This window comes from Pseudorca crassidens, chromosome 13 (genome assembly GCF_039906515.1).
Source record: "Pseudorca crassidens isolate mPseCra1 chromosome 13, mPseCra1.hap1, whole genome shotgun sequence".
NCBI classification, from domain to species: domain Eukaryota; kingdom Metazoa; phylum Chordata; class Mammalia; order Artiodactyla; family Delphinidae; genus Pseudorca; species Pseudorca crassidens.
In genome coordinates, this window is record NC_090308.1 from 49,663,069 (window position 1) to 49,684,736 (window position 21,668).

Consider the following 21,668-nt stretch of genomic DNA (forward strand, 5'->3'; position numbering starts at 1 on the left):
GGCTATTTCTCTTTACAGTTTTAAGACTTTATTTTAGTTGATATTGGTTACTCAGTGTCAGAGAAAGGGTAATCCTGTTTTTACTTGTTATAGGTAAAATGAATTTTAACTAGCATCCTGTTTTTGAAAGGCTTTCAGTGTTGTTTTTTTTTAAATTATTTCAGATGATGAAGAAGTTACACCAGCAAGAGATGTATCTCGTCACTTTGAGGATACTAGTTATGGCTATAAGGATTTCTCTAGACATGGAATGCACGTCCCAACATTTCGAGTCCAGGTAAAATGACAACTTGTTTTATGTACATGCTCAATTAGGAATACCTCAATCTGACTTAAAATAAGAAAGAGCCATCTGGATTTGAGAACAGAAAGCAATGCAGAGAAAAATAACTTTTCTACGTACACGTAATTCCCTTAGGTATGTTTATTATATTGTTAAAGTTCATAAATCAGTTGCTCAGAATTCAAAACACATTCACCCATAAAGCAAAATTACAATAGTGGTTAGGTTCCCAGAGATGGTATGCAGAAACCCAGTTAAAGTTCCTACTATAACGAAACAATAAATAATAGTTGTGTTTGAACCTAGCTTGCTTTTATAGCACTGTTTTACTGAGCCCCAGTGTTAAAGTGAGGCTATTTCTGCCCTGATATGCACCAGGCCTGAGTGACAAGAGAAATGTCCTCACAGCATCTCAGGCATTATGTGTGTGGGGGTGAAGGGAAAGAGGATGAGAAAGAGTGAAAGATTTGCTTAAATTAGGACTTATAGGGAAAGCAGATTTTTTGTTTTCTTTTTAATTTGGGTGAGTTTTTACAGATACCATAGAAAATAAACCATGATTACAATAACCTAATTCCCTTTAAAATATGAACTGAATGTCATTTGAAGCAATGAGAATTTTTAAAGGTTTCAAATTTAAAGCTTAAAGAGGATTCACATAAATAAATCTTATTCCAAAATTACTTAGCACCCATCTCTTAGAATAAATAAAGTTCCTGGGGTAAGGAGTAGAATTATTGTTGGTAGACCCAGTTTGTTTAGCTCCATAATCATTAACTTTGAAATACACAGTAAAACTTCCCAGTACAATTCTGTATATACTGAGTCCATGGAAACTTAGGGACCTCGTTGTCCTCCAGGATACCAGGGTCCTTCTCTGTTTTCACTTTGGCAGGAGGCACTGTGCTAAGTGCTTTGCAAGTATATCTCAGGAGTAACAATTGCTGTATCTTCTAGTTCCAGAATAAAAGTTGAGAATCGTCAATTAGCAAACATTTATCTATTCTGTGCTGTAGTTTTGTAAGACCGCTTCCAATCCGTCAGTAGAAACATACTGTAGTTTAAATGTTTTTCTTAAACAGTCTGTTATATATTTCATTTAGATAGGTAAATATATAATTCAGATGAGTTGGTGTTCCCAACTTTCCCAATTATTGTGCAGGGGCTATTATAACTCTTCTACCAGAATTATGAAAATATTTGAGAACTATGATTTTTTTTCTTTGCTCAAGGAACTAACATTGTTTAAGGAGACAGAATTAGGCACAAGGAAGAATTATAGAATATTTTACTCAATAGTGAAGTTGTATCATGAAATATAAAAGATTACAATTGAAGGGATCATGTGGACTGGAAAATTTTATGGAGGGAGATTAGGATTTGAGAGATTTGAATGGTTTAAAAGCATGGGCATTGTAAGCAGAGGAGACTGTAGGCAATAACTGAGCATAGGTTGAGGGAAGGGATCATAAACTGACTGGGCTGCTAAGACCTTCAAGCAAAGGATAAGTGGGAAGTTAGTTTAAAATTGATCAGATTTGTAGGTGATGATCAGATTTGTAGGTTTTGACCATAGTGATGGCATAATATCAAAGAGGTGTTTTAGGAAAATAAATATGGTAGTAACATTGAAGTGGGAGGTTATTAAGTTTTGCTTGAGATGGAAAGAAAGGAAGCAGGGAGACTTTAATTTGGGAAAACTAATTAGGAGACACAATTAATAGGGCTGAGAATCAGAGGTGGGTAGGAGGAAAAAGAATGAATGATGGATACCTTGAATTAAAAATTTACAAAGTTTGAGGACCATTTGAATGCCTGCAGCAATAGAAAAGGAGAGTGGCCTCCCAAGATGGGTCATCTCTGGAGGCTGACGGGGGAAACAGTGAGAGAAAGCTGAATATGGGTGACCTGTGTGTAAGGGGAAGAGATTCCACTGGTTTTTAAACTCGCTGAGTTCAAAATGTAACTTTTGCATGTTGCAGTATAGAAATTGAAAACATCAAACTGGAATGCAAGTGAAACTGAGAGCTAGGGATGTACTAGAAAGGCAGTGGATTTCAGCTGCCAGTAATTTCACTGCACCGAAGAGCGACAGACATAGAACTATAGTTGGCCACGTTTTAATTATTCACATTTGTTCTGTTCTCTGTATTTAGGACTATTGTTGGGAAGACCATGGTTATTCTTTGGTAAATCGTCTTTATCCAGATGTAGGACAGTTGATCGATGAAAAATTTCACATTGCTTACAATCTTACTTATAATACAATGGCAATGCACAAAGATGTTGATACCTCAATGCTAAGACGGGCTATTTGGAACTATATTCACTGCATGTTTGGAATAAGGTTAGTCTGTTTTCTTATGTTTATGAAGAGGTATTTTCCTTTAGCCTAAATTATTCAGGTGCTTGGAACACATATGCACACAGACCTACGTTAACATACTCAAAACCATCCCCTCCCCAATAGCTTATTTTTATGCATTTTGTGCTTCAAAAACTTGATTTTTTGCAGCTTGGTGTGTTTTCTCTTGCCTAGCTAAGCAGGAGGGAGAGTTAGGAATGCTGACAAGAGTTAAATAACAGATGCCTCCAGGGAAGAGGAGAGCAAGCAAGCTGGCCCAAGAGCATAGAGGAAGAGGCAAAGTTTGTCTCTGAACATTTATGGTATCTTTTCCCTTTGTATCATCTTTTATCTCCTGACACACTCATACTTCTACCTTCATGGAACTTAGAACTCTTACAGTACCCTTCTAAAGAGTACCTACTCCCATGATATTTCATCAAAATACAAAACTTTCATATCCTGTTAGGTATTCAGCCACATTTAAACACAGCCATCATAAACCACCTTCTAACATACACAAACAACCATGCTGTGGTACTTTCTGATTATTTTAGCTGTAAAGTCACACTTTCTCTTGCTTCTTCACTTTATCAGTAGCCAGGCTATGACTTTAGACTCCTGAATGGTTATACAGGACCCGCTTTCTTCCTTTTCTACTAAAAACCAATTAGGAGACTTCAGTTCTAGGCACTATCTGCCAGTGCGGCAGAGGAGACATTGGTGCCTACGACCATCTTGGCTTAGCCTTTCCCAAGTATAGACACTGTGAAGCCATCTAGAGACTGATTCTTTCCTCTCAGACACCTCTCCCCCTTTTTTCTCATCTGACCCCAAGAACTCCTGGAAACATAAGAAAAAAAATTTATTTACACAAATAGATTATAATTGATAATCATGTAATAGTATCAATAAGTATTATTGTTAATTTATTGATTGTTAGTTTATTGTTTAGTTTATTGTTAGTTTATTGTTATTGTTAGTTTATTGATCAATTTGTTAATTTCTTAATATCAGCAATACTCAAACTTTGTTTCCAGAATTTGTTCCTCAGTGTGGTTGCTTATTCATGATTGTAAATATACTGTTGCTTGGGCACTGGCAATTTTTTTGTTCATCTGACTTCTGTTTCTCACCCCTTTATACTCATTCATCCACCCCCAATGAAACGTAAAAATTGTAAAGCTGTCATTTTGGGGGATAGCTACCTACACAAAGAGGGGGAAAGAATACAGCATTTACTATTGATGTCTGTACTTCCATAATAAAACAGACTATACATAAAATTCTCACATTATCTTTTAACAGATATGATGACTATGACTATGGTGAAATTAACCAGCTATTGGATCGTAGCTTTAAAGTTTATATCAAAACTGTTGTTTGCACTCCTGAAAAGGTTACCAAAAGAATGTATGATAGCTTCTGGAGGCAGTTCAAGCACTCTGAGAAGGTAAGTACCTATTGTGTTTACTCTAACTTAGCAGTGATCCTTATTCTCCTTCACCTAATCTAATGGGTCTCAAACCCCTTCCATCACTTCTACCAACCCAGATAAGAACATTCCAGATCAGCTGTCTCACATACCCCTTGGAAGGGAGAACCTCATTATGGTTTAAAGTAAAAGAATAAAGACAGGGAGAACCGGTGTGCTGGCCTCTCCTCAGAGTGCTGGCATCACTGTAACTGCTTAAGAGAAAGAAGAGAGTGTTTGTGAATGATGATTTGGCAGGGAAGTTGTTATTCTAACAAACCTTCAAGAAGAGATGTGATCGAATATAAATACAAGCTCAAAACATCTATCCAAAGAAGATCAGACAGCTTTTGTTTTGAGAAACTGATGTTATTCAGTGGCACACAGAAAACATTTCTGGTGTTTATTAGATGCACTGAAACTGACTGTGAATGCTTATAACCCTATCTATCTCTTTTTTTTTTTGCATCTTTATTGGAGTATAATTGCTTTACAGTGTTGTGTTAGTTTCTGCTGTATAAGAAAGTGAATCAGTTATATGTATACATATATCCTATCTTAAATGATAATGTGTCTTATATTCAGGTTCACGTTAATCTGCTTCTTATAGAAGCTAGGATGCAAGCAGAACTCCTTTATGCTCTGAGAGCCATTACTCGCTATATGACCTGATGCCTTTCCTCCATTAAAGAAGATGAACGATCAGCAGATATTGTCCTACAAGGGGAAGGTACTAAGCCCCAGGACCAATGGTAGATAAAAGAATTCAGAAATCCATTGTGCCATGATTCCTTTAGTTTCTGCTATTTTACTGTGGAAATGCCACTGCTGGCACAAGCAGTGAGTGCTTGGCAGCTTCAAGTTTAGAGCTGTGAAGAAGGGCTGCTGTTCACAGTATTTTGCTTTTTGACAGTACAAGATGCTGTATAACTTTTAATACAGCAAATAGTAACTCTCAAAATCCTGTTGCTTTTATGTTAAAAAATAACAAGAATTGGAGCATGCAAAGAATGGGACTTTGATAATGATGTAAGCTTTTATATTGATACATAAAGGATTTTAGATATTGGTGCTGCTATTCCTGCTGGTGGAATGAATAGAGTGGCTGTTCCAGTTAAGCTATTAGTAATAAAGTGAACACTGCTACTATCTGAGCCTACATACATAATTTTTGTGGTTTCAAATTAAACTTGCATATGTGTTAATATTTTTTGCACCTAAAATTACTCACAGCTCGGCAAAGACCATTATGATGGTAACAGCTCATTTCTTTCATACAGTTTTTTAATTCAGTTATTGGATGATACTAAATTACAGTGGCATTCTTAAAGATTTTCTTCAAAAAGCAATCTTAAATGAAAGTGTGTAAATTATAAGAAAAGCTGGCTACCTTTTGATATGCTGTTTCCCAAGATTCTCTGACACTGGAGGGCAGCTGTCTTGTACAGTATTTTTGTTTCCAGCACCAAAGTTATGGGAAATATTGCTGTAGACTGCTGCGCAGTCCCAGGTGCATTCTGCCCCTCTGCTCCTGCCCACCTCATGGTCCCCACTTCAGAGGTTGTACAGCTCCTTAAATAATAAAGCTGGAAAATATATTTAGTCAGGTTATCAAATTTGATTTACAAAAATGCTAGCTTTGTTTGAAATGCAAACAGGCTTGAAAAAAATGTATTAAGTACTTTGTATTCTGGAGGCGTGAACTGCTTTTGAAGTCTGTCAGTATTATTGGTATTTTTCAATAAAGAATAATTTTTCTGCAATTTTTTTGCTGTCTCAGTCTCTTAAAAAGTCATGACTTCACAATCGGTAGCTATGCTGTTTCTTTTGACTTTTTCATTAGCCATCACACTTAAATAATTCCGTAATCAGATGAGAGACTTAAATGGCAAACTCTTGAAGTCACTTTGAAAGATATAAAGAAAAGTTTTATCTCGGAAATAACTGGTACAGCCCCATGCCTTGTCCATTTTGAACTGAGGTGGACTGAGATGTTTTAGAAGTCAAATAGAATTATTAAAAATTATTAGAAACAAAGGCTAATTAGGGAGCCACTACAGAACAAAAAATGACACTGTCAAACAATTAGAAATAGCTCTAAATTTAATCAAAGCTGTTGTAATAACTCTCTTACTCATCAAAACATTTACTGAGCTCCATTTAGTGCCTATAAATTTATAGTGTGGGATGGGAGGCACAGTTTTGAATGGAGGGGATGTACTTACCTTCATGGCTGTTGAGAAGATTGAGAAGATAAGACTATCACCTTAGATAAAAATTATCTTCAGTATATTTAAAGATATACATAAGCCCATTTCTAGTCAGCTTACAATAATATACAAATGGTCTTACCCATTGAATTTGCATCATACCTCTGCCCTTTTCTGTCTGCTGCTGGGTTTTTTCATCATAGCAATACAGATGAATCCAACAAGTAAAGTTGCACTGGATTTAGTTAAATTTTTACTCATTCTGCTTCTGCTCTTTGTTCTTTGCACTTGCTCTTGAAAATACAAAATTTCTAATAGAGGTTCTAATCAGTAGTAGGATGATCACAAAACAAGATAAACTGAATTCATTATCTTCTTTCACTGAAGCTTATAAACTACTTACAAGTCATGATTTGAAATTTTAATGAGTAAGAAAGTGTGCTTATATCGAAAGTAATAAAGGCATGCCTGTGATACAAAGTTGATGTTTCAGTACCTCCCATTTAACAGGTGTTTCTTATTACTCAATGTTTTCTCAAAACTAAACACACAGGATTTCTAATGTCACTATAATCTTTGAAACTAATAGTTTCCAAAATAACTGGGGATGGTAAAATAGAATACACTATGGAATACCAAAACTCTCCCCCACAAGAGGAATTTTTTTTCTTAAATAATCATGAATAGATTTCTGGTTGAGGTTTCCAAGATTCAATTTTTAAATCAGTTTTTTGGTAAAAATTGGGGAACTTTTTTATTAGATGAAACTTAATTCAGTATCTCTTACTATAAGAATGAGATTAAATTCTAAACATTTATGTATTTACCACAATTATTAACTTCATATAAATAATGGTGATATTTTTAACTTAAAATTCATTTAAGAGTTAAGAGATTTTTAATTCTTCTAATGGTTTACCTATTTCAAATTATTTTGATAACAGACCATTGGTAGGTAAGTAAATAAATAAAACTTGTTGGATAAGCATGTTTTCCAAGCACATTTCACTCATTAAGATACTCAAATTTTGTCACATATTTGTGACTAGTGAATATCAAGGGAAAGCAAAAGGCAGGTAGGTGGGGAGTGACATCACCAGTGAAGCTCCAGGTCCTTGTTCCCCATGAGACACTGAGCTAACAACAATATAAGGACCAAAATACCTTTGTGAGAACTCTAGAAACCCCTTGGGAAGCTATAGCTCAGGCAAACACAAAACCAGGAGAAGGCTGCACCAAAAGGTGTTAAGAAAATTTGGGGCATTTTGCTTGTCCTAGCCCTTCCCTTTGCCTGGCACAGCATGATGCAATTGAGAGGAAACCCCCAATTCGTGGCTCCTCCCTCAGGACAGAAAGGAAGAAGGTGAACTTGTGTCCAGTATTCAGGCTTGTCTGGGGGCTGTTTGAGGGACTGAATTCTGTCTCACCTGACTTGGAGCACTAGTGGGAGTGGCAGCATGGTTTGGATGCTGGTTGTGGGCCACTGAAAACAGAAGTGAGCGTAGAGGTGCATTAGAGCAGCAGGGAGTCTACAGTTCGGTAGGCAGGTGCAGGAGATCCAAGAGAGTACAGCCGGGAATAAAATAGAAAGTGGAACAGGAAGCTCCTGAGAAGAAACAGAGACAAGCCTCTTAGGGAAACTAAGACAGTTAAAAGCAGATATATATCTTGGAATGAAAGCATACACACATGCCCAAAGAAGATACGTCCCTGGAAGTAGCTATTTTTCAAATGCCCAAATCTCAACAAAGTTCACAGGGTATATAAATAAACAGAAGAATGTGGCAAAATCTAAGAAACAAACCTAGAGAAACCAACCCTAAAGCAATGCGGAAATCTGATTTACCTAACAAAGAATTTTAAACAGTTGTCTTAAAGATGCTCAATGAACTAAAAAAGAACGAGACTGACAAATCAGGAAAATGATGCATGAACAAAATGAGAATGTCACTAAAGAGACAGAATAAAGAAGAAATCAAATTCTGGAGCTGAAGAATACAATAATTGAATTAAGGAAAAAAAACTAGAGTTCAACTGGAGATTTGATCAGAGAAGAACTAATCAGTGACCTTGAAGAGTTACTGATACTATCAATAACTTTAGAGTTACTATTAGTAACCTTGGAGGTTATTTGATATTATCAAGTCAGAGGGACAAAAAGAGAAATGAAGAAAAGTGAAGAGAGCCTAAGGGACTTAGGGGGACATCAGTAACAAAGTGGGGAGTGGGCAGAACTGTAAAGGAATGGAGTTTTGTATGCAAATCAAGTTCTTATCAGCTTAAAATATTCTTATAACTTTAACATTTTTAAATGTAATCCCCATGGTAACCACAAAGAAAATCTCTTTAGAATTTACACAAAAAGAAATGAGAAGGAAATCAAAGCATGTCACTACAAAAAAAAAAAAAAAGTCAGTGAAACACAAAGGAGGAAGAGGGGAAATGAGGTACAAAAAAGCTACAAAACTTGGAGAAAACAATTAACAAAATGGCAGTAGTACGTCCTTCCCTGTCAGTAATTACATCAAATGTAAATGGATTGAATCCCCCAATCAAAAGACACAGATTGGCCAAATGGATAAAATAAAAAAGAGGATTCAACTATATGCTGTCTATAAGAAACTAACTTTAGATCTAAGGACACATATAGACTGAGAGTGAAAGGCTGGAAAAAGATATTCCATGCAAATGGTAACCGAAAGAGAGCAGAGGTGGCTATATGAATATCAGACAAAAGGGTCAATTCACCAGGAAGCTATAACAATTATAAACATATAGGCACCAAATACCTAAATATATGAAGCAAATGTTAATAGAATTGAAGAGAGAAATAGATAGCAACACAATAATAGTAGGAGATTCAATACCCACTTCCAAAAATGAATAGAACCAACAGAAGATAAATAAGGAAACAGAGGACTTGAACAACACTATAGATTAGTTGGATCTATCAGACATATACAGAACACTTAAACAGAAGAATATACATTCTTCTCAAGTGCACATGGAACATTCTCCAGGACTGACCACATATTAAGCCACAAAACAAGTCTTAACAAATTTTAAAAGATTGAAATCATACAAACTATCTTTTCTGATCATAATGGAATGAAACTAGTAATCGATTGCAGAAAGAAAAACTGGAAAGCCCACAAGTATGGAGAAATTAAACAGCACATTCTTAAAAAGCCATTGCAAAGAAGAAATCACAAATGGAATTAGAAAATATCTCGAGATAAATTAAAAACAGAACACACCAAAATTTATGGATGCAGTGCTAAGAGGGAAGTTTAGAGCTATAAACTCTTACATTAAAAAAGCAAAAAGATCTCAAATCAACAACCTAACTTCACACGTCAAGGAACTAGACAAAGAACAATCCAAACCCAGAGCTAGCAGAAGGAAGGAAACATAGAGCAGAGATAAATAAAACAGACAACAGAAAACAATAGAAACAACGAAACAAAGAGTTGTTTGAAAAGATCAAAAAAATTGACAAACCTTTAACTAGATTAAGAAAAAGAATCAAATATATAAAATCAGAAATGAAAAATGGGACATTAACAACCAATGTAAAAAAAAAGGATAGAAACTATTATGTATTGGGTGGGCCAAAAAGTGCCTTCGGTTTTAAAGTAAAAATAAAAGACACATTTTTCATTTTTACCAAACACTTTATTGAACGATGCATTCACCCTTTTGTTCCACTTCCTTCTGCCATTTTTCAGGCACCTTCATAATTCTATCTTCCCAAAACTTTATCTTTTTTAAATATATTTTTTAATTAATTAATTAATTTTGGCTGAGTTGGGTCTTTGTTGCTGTGTGTGACCTTTCTCTAGTTGTGGCAAGGGGGAGCTACTCTTCATTGCAGTGTGCAGGCTTCTCATTGCGGTGCGCAGGCTTCTCATTGTGGTGGCTTCTCTTGTTGCGGAGTGCAGGCTCTAGGCACGTGGGCTTCAGTAGTTGTGGCTCGCAGGCTCTAGAGCACAGGCTCAGTAGTTGTGGCACACGGGCTTAGTTGCTCCACAGCATGTGGGATCTTCCCAGACCAAGGCTCGAACCCGTGTCCCCTGCATTGGCAGGCGGATTCTTAACGATTGTGCTACCAGGGAGGCCCAACTTTTATCTTTTTGAGCAAAGAACTGTTCCAGGTGCCTTCTACAGTCTAAAATTTCAAAAAATTGAAATTTTTTCCATTAAGAGAATTTTGTAAAGAACAAAATAAATGGAAATCCAAAGGTGCAATGTCTGATGAATATGGCAGACGAATCAGAACTTCCCAGCCAAGCTGTAACAGTTTTCGCCTGGTCATCAAAGAAACGTGCAGTCTTGTGCTATCCTGATGGAAGATTACGCAGTTCCTGTTGACTAATTCTGGACGCTTTTCGTCGAGTGACGCTTTCAGTTGGTTTAGTTGGGAGCAGTACTTGTTGGAATTAATCGTTTGGTTTTCTGGAAGGAGCTCATAATAGAGGACTCCCTTCCAATCTCACCATATACACAACATCACCTTTGGATGAAGACCAGCCTTTGGTGTGGTTGGTGGTGGTTCATTTCACTTGCCCCACGATCTCTTCCGTTACACATTGTTGTACAGTATCCACTTTTCATCGCCTGTCACAATTTGTTTTAAAAACAATGTTTTCATTACATTTCAGTAGAGAATCACATGCAGAAATATGGTCAAGAAGGTTTTTTTCACTTAACTCATGTGGAACCCAAACATCAAAGCAATTCACATAACCAAGCTGGTGCAAATGATTTTCAGTGCTTGATCTGGATATTTTGAGTATGTCGGCTATCTCCCACCAGGTATAACACTCATTGTTCTCAATTACTGTTTGAATTTGATCGCTATCAACTTCAACTGGTCTACCCGACCGTGGATCATCGTCCAGTGAGAAATCTCCAACACGAAACTTCGCAAACCACTTCTGACACATTCAATCAGTCACAGCACCTCCTCTATAAACTGCACAAATCTTTTTGTGCGTTTCAGTTGTGTTTTTACCTTTCTTGAAATAATAAAGCATAATATGCCAAAAATGTTTCTTCTTCCATCTTCAATATTAAAATGGCTATGCAAAAATTCACCAATTTTGATGTCTTTTTTTAAACGCATGCCGATATGACAGCTGTCACATACAATCTAACAACTGTTCCGAATGACGTTAAAAATAACTAACTGCTACTAGAGCCATCTTATGGAAAAAAACGAATGAAACTTTTGGCCAACCCAATACACAAATTGGATGACTTAGAAACACACAACCTACCAAGACTGAATCACGAAGAAACAGAAAATCTGAACAGACCTATAACTAGTATGGAGATTGAAATCAGTAATCAAAAACTCTCAACAAAGCCCAGGACCAAATGGTTTCACAGAAAAATTATACCAAACGTTTAAAGAAGAGTCAACACCAAACTCATCCAAAAAACTGAAGAAGAGGGAACACTTCCAAACTCATTCTATGAGGTCAGCATTACCCTGAAACCAAAGCCAGACAAAGCGGCTACAAGAAAACTACAGACCAATATCTCTGATGAATACTGTTGCAAAAATCCTTAATACTAGTAAAGAGAATTCAATGGCACATTTAAAAAATGAAGATAGATTCCTGAAATGCAAGGATGATTCAACATATAAAAATTGATCAGTGTAATTAATACACCATGTTAACAGAACGGAAGGGGGAAAAACACATGATCATATCAATTGATGCAGAAAAATCATCCGGCATAATTCAACACCCTTTCATGATAAAAAATAGTCAACAAACTAGGAGTAGAAGGAAACGATCTCAATGTAATAAAGGCCATATGTGAAAAGCCCACAGCTAACATCATACTCTGTGAAAGACAAAGCTTTTCCTCTAAGATCAGGAACAAAACAAGGATGCCTACTTGCACCACTCATAGTACCAGAAGTCCTAGCTAGAGCAATTAGGCAAGAAAAAGACGTCCAAATTAGAAAGGAAATGTAAAATTATCTCTCTTTGCAAATGACATGATCTTATATATAGAAAACCCTAAAGATTCCCCCCTCACACACACATACACACACAAAATAAAAAATTAAATTTTAAAAACCTGTTGGAGATAAATTATTCAGCAAAGTTACAAGATACAAAATCAGTTGCATTTTTATACACTAACAATGAGCAATCTAATAAGGAAACTACGGCAACAATTCCATTTATAATAGCATCAAAAAGAATAAAATACTTAGAAATAAATTTAACCAAAGGAGTTTAAAGACTTGACACCGAAAACTACAAAACATTACTATAAAAAACTAAAGGAGACACAAATAAATGGAAAAGGACCATTCGATGAGGAAAGGACTGTCTTTTCAACAAATGGTTCTGGGAAAACTGGATATCCACATGCAAAAAAATTAAGTTAGACCTTTACCTTACAACCATACACAAAAACTAACTAAAATGGATTAAAGACCTAAATGTAAAAATTAAAACTTTAAAACTCCTAGAAGAAAACATAGGGGGCAAAGCTTCAGGACACTGGATTTGGCAATGATTTATTTGACATAAGACCAAAAGGCAACAGAAAAAATAGATAAATGGAACTACATCAAACTTACTTCTCTAAGCATCAAAGGGCACAATCAACAGTAAAAAGGTAACCTACAGAATGGGAGAAAATATTTGTAAATCATGTATCTGACAAAGGCTTAATATCCAGAATATATAAATAACTCCTTTAACTCAACAACTACCACCAAAAAACAACAAAACAAACAAACAAAACCCCACAAATAGTCTGATTAAAAAATGGGCATCTTACAGTTTTCAGAGTACAGGTCTTTTGCCTCCTTAGGTAGGTTTATTCCTAGGTATATTATTATTTTTGTTGCGATCGTAAATGGGATTGTTTCCTTAACTTCTTTGTCTGCTATTTCATTGTCAGTGTATGGAAAAGCAACAGATTTCTGTATATTAATTTTGTATCCTGCAAACTTACTGAATTTATTGATGAGGTCTAGTAGTTTTCTGGTGGCATCTAGGATTTTCTATGTATAGTATCATGTCATCGGCAAACAGTGATAATCATACTACTTCTTTTCCAATTTGGATTCCTTTTAATTCTTTTTCTCCTCTGATTGCTATGATGAGGACTTCCAAAACTATGGTGAATAAAAGTGGTGAGAGTGGGCATCCTTTTCTTGTTCCTGATCTTAGAGGAAATGCTTTCAGATTTTTACTGTTGAGTATGATGTTAGCTGTGGGTTTGTCATATATGGCCTTTGTTACGTTGAAGTATGTTCCCTCTATGCCCACTTTCTGGAGAGTTTTTATTATAAATGGATGTTGAATTTTATCAAAAGCTTTTTCTGCATCTACTGAGATGATCATATGATTTTTATTCTTCAGTTTGTTAATGTGGTGTATCACACTGATTGATTTGCAGATATTGAAAAATCCTTGCATCCCTAGGATAAAACCCACTTGATCATGGTGTATGATCCTTTTAATGTATTGTTGGAGTCAGTTTGCTAGTATTTTGTTGAGGATTTTTGCATCTATGTTTGTCAGTGATATTGGCCTATAGTTTTATTGTGATATCTTTGTCTGGTTTTGGTATCAGGGTGATGCTGGGCAAAAAGAGTGAGTTTGGAAGTGTTCTGTCCTCTGCAATTTTTTTGGATGAGTTTGGTATTAACTCTTCTCTAAATGTTTGGTAGAATTCACCTGTGAAGCCATCTGGTCCTCGACTTTTGTTTATTGGAAGTCTTAAAATTACTGATTCAATGTCAGTACTGGTAATTGGTCTGTTCATATTTTCTATTTCTTCCTCGTTCAGTCTTGGGAGACTGTACCTTTCTAAGAATTTGTCCATTTCTTCTAGGTTGTCCATTTTATTGGTGTAGAGTTACTCATAGTAGTCTCTTATGGTCCTTCTGGTATTCTGTGGTATGGTATTTCTGTGGAGTCTGTTGTAACTTCTTTTTCATTTCTGATTTTATTGATTTGGGCCCTCTCTCATTTTATTCTTGGTGAGTCTGGCTAAAGGTTTATCAATTTTGTTTATCTTTGTTTAGCCAGCTTTTAGTTTCATTGATCTTTTTTTTGTGTGTGTGTGTCTCTATTTCATTTATTTCTGCTCTGATCTTAATGATTTCTTTCCTTCTACTAACTTCGGGTTTTGTTTGTTCTTTATCTAGTTGCTTTAGGTGTAAAGTTAGGTTGTTTGAGATTTTTCTTCTTCTTTTTTTTTTTTTTGTGATACGCAGGCCTCTCACTGTTGTGGCCTCTCCCGTTGCGGAGCATAGGCTCCGGACGTGCAGGCTCAACGGTCATGGCTCCTGGGCCCAGCCAATCTGCGGCATGTGGGATCTTCCCAGACTGGGGCATGAACCCATGTCCCCTGCATCGGCAGGCGGACTCTCAACCACTGCGCCACCAGGGAAGCCCACAGTCTTTATTTTAAAGTCTGTTTTGTCTGATATAAGTATTGCTACTCTAGCTTTCTTTTCATTTCCATTTGCATGGAATACCTTTTTCCATCTTCTCACTTTCAGCCTGTATGTGTCTCTAGATCTGAAGTGGCTCTCTTGTAGACAGCATATATATGGTTCTTGTTTTTGTATCCATTCAGCCAGTCTATGTCTTTTGGTTGGAGCATTCAGTCCATTTACATTTAAGGTAATTGCCATTATGAATGTTTTTACTGCCATTTTGTTAATTGTTTTGGATTTGTTTTTGTGGGCCTTTCTTCTTTCCTTCTTCGTTTGTCCTCTTCTCTTGTTATGTGATGACTATCTTTAGTGTTATGCTTTGATTCCTTTTTCTTTTTTGTGTGTATAGATTTTTGATTTGTGGTTACCATGAGGTTTTGGTATAGCAGTCTGTATATATACATGATTGTCTTAGTTGCTGATCTTAGTTTCAAATGCATTTTAAATACTTGCATTTGTACTCTCCTCCCCTCATGATTACTGGTTTTGATATATTTTACATCTAATTGTTTTGCATATCTCTTAACTGCTTATTGTGATGATTTTACTACTTTTATCTTTTAATTTCCCTACTAGTTTGTGTTTGGATGATTTTACTACTTTTGTAGATTTTACTACTTTTACTACTTTTGTCTTTTAATGATTTTACTACTTTTGTCTTTTAATTTCCCTACTAGTTTGTGTTTGGATGATTTCCTATCTTTACTGTATGTTTGCCTTTACCAGTGAGCTTTTCCATTTCCTAATTTTCTTGTTTCTAGATGTGGTCTTTTCTTTTCTGCCTAAAGAAGTTCCTTTAGCATTTGTTGTAAAGCTGGTTTGGAGGTGTTGAATTCTTTTAGCTTTTGCTTGTCTGTAAAGCTTTTGATTTCTCTGTCAGAGTACAAGACCATAAACTATAAGTCCATGTACTCCATAAACTATAAGATGCTGATTAAAGAAATTGAAGATGACACAAACAGATAGAAAGATATACCATGTTCTTGGGTTGAAAGAATCAATATTGTTAAAATGACCATGCAATCCAAGGCAATCTATAGATTCAATGCAATCCCTGTCAAATCACCAATGCCATTTTTCACAGAACTACAACAAAATTTTTTTAAATTTGTATGTGAACACAAAAGACCCCAAGAGCCTAAGCCATCTTGAGAAGGAAAAATGGAGCTGGAGGAATCACACTCCCTGACTTCAGACTATACTACAAAGCTATATTAATCAAAACAGTATGGTACAGGCACAAAAACAGGCATACAGATCAATGGAACAGATCAATGGAAAGCCCAGAAATAAACCCCCACATCTACAGTCAATTAACATATGACAAAGGAGGCAAGAATATACAATGGAGAAGAGACGGTCTCTTCAACAAGTGGTGCTGGGAATACTGAACAGATACATGTAAAAGAATGAAATTAGAACATTCTCTAACACCATATACAAAAATAAACTCAAAATGGATTAAAGAACTACTGTCAGACCTAAATGTAAGACCGGACACTATAAAACTTCTAGAGGAAAACTTAGGCAGAACGCTCTTTACCATAAATCACAGCAATAGTTTTTTGGATCCCTCTTCTAGAGTAATGGAAATAAAAACCAAAATAAACAAACAGGATCTAATTAAACTTAAAAGCGTTTGCACAGCAAAGGAAATCATAAACAAAACAAAAAGACAACCTACAGAATGGGAGAAACTATTTGCAAATGATGTGACCGACAAGAGATTAATTTCCAAAATATACAAACAGCTCATACAGCTTAATATCAAAAAAATAAACAGTCCAATCAACAAATGGGCAGAAGATCTAAATAGACATTTCTCCAAAGAAGACATACAGATTGCCAACAAACACATGAAAGGATGCTCAACATCACTAATCGTTAGAGAAATGCAAATCAAAACTACAATGAGGTATCACCTCACTCTGATCAGAATGGCCATCATCAAGAAGTGTACAAATAATAAATGCTGGAGAGGATGTGGAGAAAAAGGAACCCTCCTACACTGTTGGTGGGAATGTAAATTGGTGCAGCCACTATGGAGAACAGTATGGAGGTTCCTTAAAAAAAACTAAAAACAGAAGCTACCATATGACCCAGCAATCCCACTCCTGGGCATATATTTGGAGAAAGCTATAATTCGAAAAGATACATGCACCCCAATGTTCATAGCAGCACTATTTACAATATCCAAGATATGGAAGCAACCTAAGTGTCTGCTGACAGATGAATGGAAAGAGAAGATGTGGTATATATACACAATGGAATATTACTCAGTCATAAAAAAAAGAGTGAAATAATGCCATTTACAGCAACATGGATGCACCTAGAGATTATCATACCAAGTGAAGTAAGTCAGACAAAGATAAATATAACGATATCACTTATATGTGGAATCTAAAAAAATGATATGAATGAACTTATTTACAAACAGATATAGACTCACAGACATAGAAAGCAAACTTATGCTTACCAATGGGGAAAGCGGGGTGGGAGAGGGATAAATTAGGAGTTTGGGATTAACATATACACACTACTATATATAAAATAGATAACAAGGACCTACTGTATAGCACAGGGAACTGTACTCAGTATCTTGTAATAACCTACAATGGAAATGAATCTAACAAATGTATGTGTGTGTGTGTGTGTGTGTGTGTGTATTATATATATATATATATATATCTGAATCACTTTGCTGTAAATCTGAAACTAACACATTGTAAATCAACTATATTTCAATAAAAATTTTAAATAATTATTTTTCAAAATAAATTAAAAAAAATGGGCAAAGGACTTGAATAGACATTTCTCCAAAGATGATATATGTGGCCAAAAACCATATGAAAAGATGCTCAATATCACTAATTATTAGAGAAATGCAAATCAAAACCACAATGAGATACCATTTCACAACCATTAGGATGGCTACTATCAAAAAAACCCCAAAAAACAAAAGCAAAACAAACAAACAACAGAAAATAGCAAGTGTTGGAGAAGATGTAAAGAAATGGGAACCCTTGTGCACTGTTGGTGATGTGAAATGGCACAGCCTCTGTGGAAATCAGTATAGAGATTCCTCAAAAAATTAAAAATATTACTACTATATGATCCAGTAATTTCGTTTCTGAGTATACACCCAAAGGAATTGAAAGCAGGATCTCAAAGATGTATTTACACACCCATGTTCATAGTAGCATTATTCACAATAGCCCTGAGAGAGAAGCAACCCAAATGTCCTTTGATGAGTGAATGGATAAAAAAGTGTGATATAAACATACAAGGAAATATTATTCAGCCTTAAAAAGGAAGGAAATCCCATCACATGCCACAACGTGGATGAACTTTGAGGACATTATGGCTAAGTAAAATAAGCCAATCACAAAAAGACAAATGCTGTATGAAATATCTAAACTAGTCAAATCAAATTCTTGGAAACAAAGTAGAATGGTGTTTTCTAGAGCCTGGGGAGAGGAGGAAATGGAGAGTTGTTTAATGAATTATAGAGTTTCAGTTTTGCAAGATGAAAAAGTTCTGGAGAACTGTTGCAGAACAATGTGAATAAAGTTAACACTACTGAACTGTACATTTAAAAATAGTTAAGATGGGGACTTTCCTGTCAGTCTAGTGGTTAAGACTCCACACTTCCTCCACAGGGGATGTGGGTTCGACCCCTGGTTGGGGAACTAAGATCCTACATGCCACACAGTGCACCCCCCCGAAAATAAAAAATTTCTTTTTAAATTAAAAAAAAAGTTAAGATGGTAAATTTTATGTGTTTTTCACCATAATTTTTAAGGCAGGTAGATGGTTCCAAATGGTCCAGCTTGCACATGAGTCTAACATGGAGAACAGGTACAATGGTATTCCACTATGAGTTATATTAGTTATAAATACAGAGAGTGCTGTTTTAGGGGGAAGAGAGTTTTAGCTTTTTCACTGAAAGTAGAATATATAGCCTATGGTTAAAATAAAGACTTAGATCTTCAAATGTTTTTGAGAGATTAGCCTGTCAGACTTTTTAAAAATGATTTCAACTATTGGAGTGAATCTACTAGCATATAATTACGGATGAAAGACTTATGGATAAGGTGAGTGTCTCTAGAGGATTTTGCTGAGCCCCAACCAGGGATGAGCCCCAAACTAGAGGAGCCCTTGGTAAGTCTATTTGTTCCTGGAAATTTAGGTTTTTTCTAATAGATTTTAAGAGCCCATCTAGTCTGGGACGCCTGCCTTCATCCCATTAGTCTTGGTATTTTGTCAGTGTGAGAGATGAGCTTTTTGGTTATTAATGGCTCATCTCTCACCCTACAGAGTAGAGTAGTAAATCTACTTTTATTTCCAAATCGCCTTTGGCTAATATGGGATAACAACGGTTATCTCAATTTCTTTGGTTTTTATCATTTATTCAAAGGCCAAACTTATCCTACAAAGAGTGGCAAACTAATAAACTAACTACCATCATAATTTATTGAGCACCTACTATACATCAGTCACTGTACTGGACAATTTGCCCATTTTGTTTTTTTCCCTAAACTACACGATATTAAAATAGATATTAATGCCATTTTACAGTTGAAGCTAAAAAAAATTAAGTTATTTGCCCAAGGCCCAAGCAGGAGAGAGCTAGGATTCAAATGAGATCTGCCGTACACTTAAGCCTACACTCTTTCTAGTACATTATATCACCTCCCTAGTCACAGAGAGTTATAAGTAGAAGAACTGTCTGGTCTACTCATTTTATTTCAAATGAAAATAAAAAGGTAAAATACTTCCTTTTCCATCTATTTTACTTATTTAGTAAAGAGTAGATGGCCACAGGCAATCTTCTCTAAACGTTTCTGCTTACCCCTTCTCTTAATATGACAACCAGAAAAATACTGGTACCTAACCAGAAAATTATTATTAGATGCTGTAAGAATTAGTGCAGATGCTTATGTAGTAATGTATTCCTAATAGTGTTGACCACCATTATTTCTATACACAAAACCTAATAGTCTTCATTGCACAGTTGATTTACTGAACTGACAAGCACTTAAATTCTAGAATTGTTAAGTCAGGATTTTAAGACTAGAACTAAATTATTTAATAGAGAATAGAAGAAAAAGTCATTTACTTAGAAATCCCATGCATATATTTTCATCTTACATTTCTCATAGCAGAAAGTACAAAATGTATATTCATTTTTCCATAATACCTAACAAGAAGAAATGCTTATTTCTTTTAAAATACTAAGACTACTCACTAAAATCAGTACCTGAAAAACTTTCAATATTTGTTAATACTGAAAAAAAGTTCACATATGTTGCCACTTCTTAAGAATGAAGGAGACCTGACTTCCTGTTTCTGTTGTTAATCTGCATCATGTTAGAAAGAAGGAACAGGCAGGGGTTCCAGGAAGGTGTGATGACTCTGAATTCGGTTTAGAAGCTGCTGTGCCACCGGTTTGAATTCTGTTTCCCAATGTAGTTTGTGATAGTTTTTTAGGTCTTGGTCAAAACTCCCATTCAGTGCTAGTTCTTCATCTGTATCAGAAAAATTAACATTACAATTATTTAGAAACATAATCCTACTGAATTAAGTTTAATTTTTGATGGCATGAGTTAAACTCATCCTGGATCATCTCTAATTCCAACAAGGCTTTTTTTTTTTATGGGAGTAGTTCTTTAACTCTTTTCCGTTCTTTACAAAACTTTTAAGTAAGTATAGGTTAGTCTCTTAATTTAAAAAAGATAATAATCTTCTCAAAAAAAAAATCCTAGATTGACTTGAGCTCTTACTTCAATTTATCCCTAACGTTTACATGTAAGTCTACATCCAAAAGTCAGATCACAATTTCTCAGAATAAACAAAGTATTAATAGTTTATTTCCTCATCTGCACATTAGAAAAGTTAATTACTTCAGTGGTTAACAGATATAAAAGAAGTTAGGAAATCTTTGGGGAAAGTAGCACAGCTGAATTTGACACTGTAAACTTGATTAAAAAATCAAATTGCTCATTTCAGAGCAAGCCAGACATACTTCTTTGAAAAGACAACCCCTCTCCCTGCCACCTTATGCTCTCACCAATAAAAGTGAAAAGTGGGAGACTGAGAATCCTAAGGAGTATCAGAATCCCAAGTGAGTCCATGGATAATGCAGAAAAGCACTTGTAAAAAAAAAAAATGCAATATTACAACCTTGATTTGCTTCTTTTTTTTTTTTTTTTTTTTTGCGGTACACGGGCCTCTCACTGTTGTGGCCTCTCCCGTTGCGGAGCACAGGCTCCAGACACGCAGGCTCAGCGGCCATGGCTCACGGGCCTAGGCGCTCCACGGCATGTGGGATCTTCCCAGACCGGGGCACGAACCCGTGTCCCCTGCATCGGCAGGCAGACTCTCAACCACTGTGCCACCAGGGAAGCCCTTGATTTGCTTCTTAATCCAAGGGCACTCTGAATTCTGTGAATGTCATAAGTATATCCAACCCACGTAGGAAGACAAATGGCTACTGAGGTTTCTGCACCGACCTGCCACTGCATTTTTCTTTGTTTATATTGGACCCCATGTGAAGGACTTCAGGACAATGCACTGGCCTGCCAGTCAGAAGGTTGCTCTGCTACTTCCTAGGTCTGAGGCCTTCTTAAGTGGTAACCACTAAGTCCTAAAGTGACCACAAATATTGCTACTTGCATAATTCGCAAACTTTTTTCACAAGGCCAATTAAAATCCTACCATAAAATGCTTCATTAGTGTTTACATCACATTTTCTACCCTGAATATTTTCAGTACACAGAGTGTACTTTGGCACTATTGGTGTTAGTGTCACCATCCAGGATAAGTCTGGAATCCCAGTCTGTACCTTCCCCTCCTCTCCTCCAGCCAAGTGGACA

The 21,668-nt window shown here is 35.8% G+C and overlaps 2 protein-coding genes across 8 annotated transcripts in view; one reads left to right on the forward strand and one right to left on the reverse strand.

The window, feature by feature from the left end:
* Positions 1 to 5,864, forward strand: part of SESN1 (sestrin 1) — a 107,319-nt gene extending 101,455 nt beyond the window's left edge. For all 3 annotated transcript variants that reach the window (XM_067702395.1, XM_067702396.1, XM_067702397.1), the window contains 4 exons: positions 165 to 277; positions 2,440 to 2,630; positions 3,936 to 4,080; positions 4,687 to 5,864. In XM_067702395.1, the coding sequence (XP_067558496.1) occupies positions 165 to 277; positions 2,440 to 2,630; positions 3,936 to 4,080; positions 4,687 to 4,773 (536 nt within the window). In that variant the 3' untranslated portion in view covers positions 4,774 to 5,864. The remainder of the gene's footprint in view (positions 1 to 164; positions 278 to 2,439; positions 2,631 to 3,935; positions 4,081 to 4,686) is intronic.
* The window catches only part of ARMC2 (armadillo repeat containing 2), a 236,578-nt gene that overhangs the window by 2,046 nt on the left and 212,864 nt on the right, over positions 1 to 21,668 (reverse strand). For 2 of the 5 annotated variants that reach the window (XM_067702381.1, XM_067702380.1), the window contains one exon: positions 13,627 to 20,321. The exons of 1 other annotated variant lie outside the window; for it this stretch is intronic. In XM_067702381.1, coding sequence (XP_067558482.1) covers positions 20,164 to 20,321 — 158 coding nt within the window. In that variant the 3' untranslated portion in view covers positions 13,627 to 20,163. Of the gene's footprint in view, positions 1 to 140; positions 10,929 to 13,626; positions 20,322 to 21,668 lie in introns of those variants that run through there. 2 more of the 5 variants (XM_067702382.1, XM_067702384.1) reach the window with 2 other exon arrangements.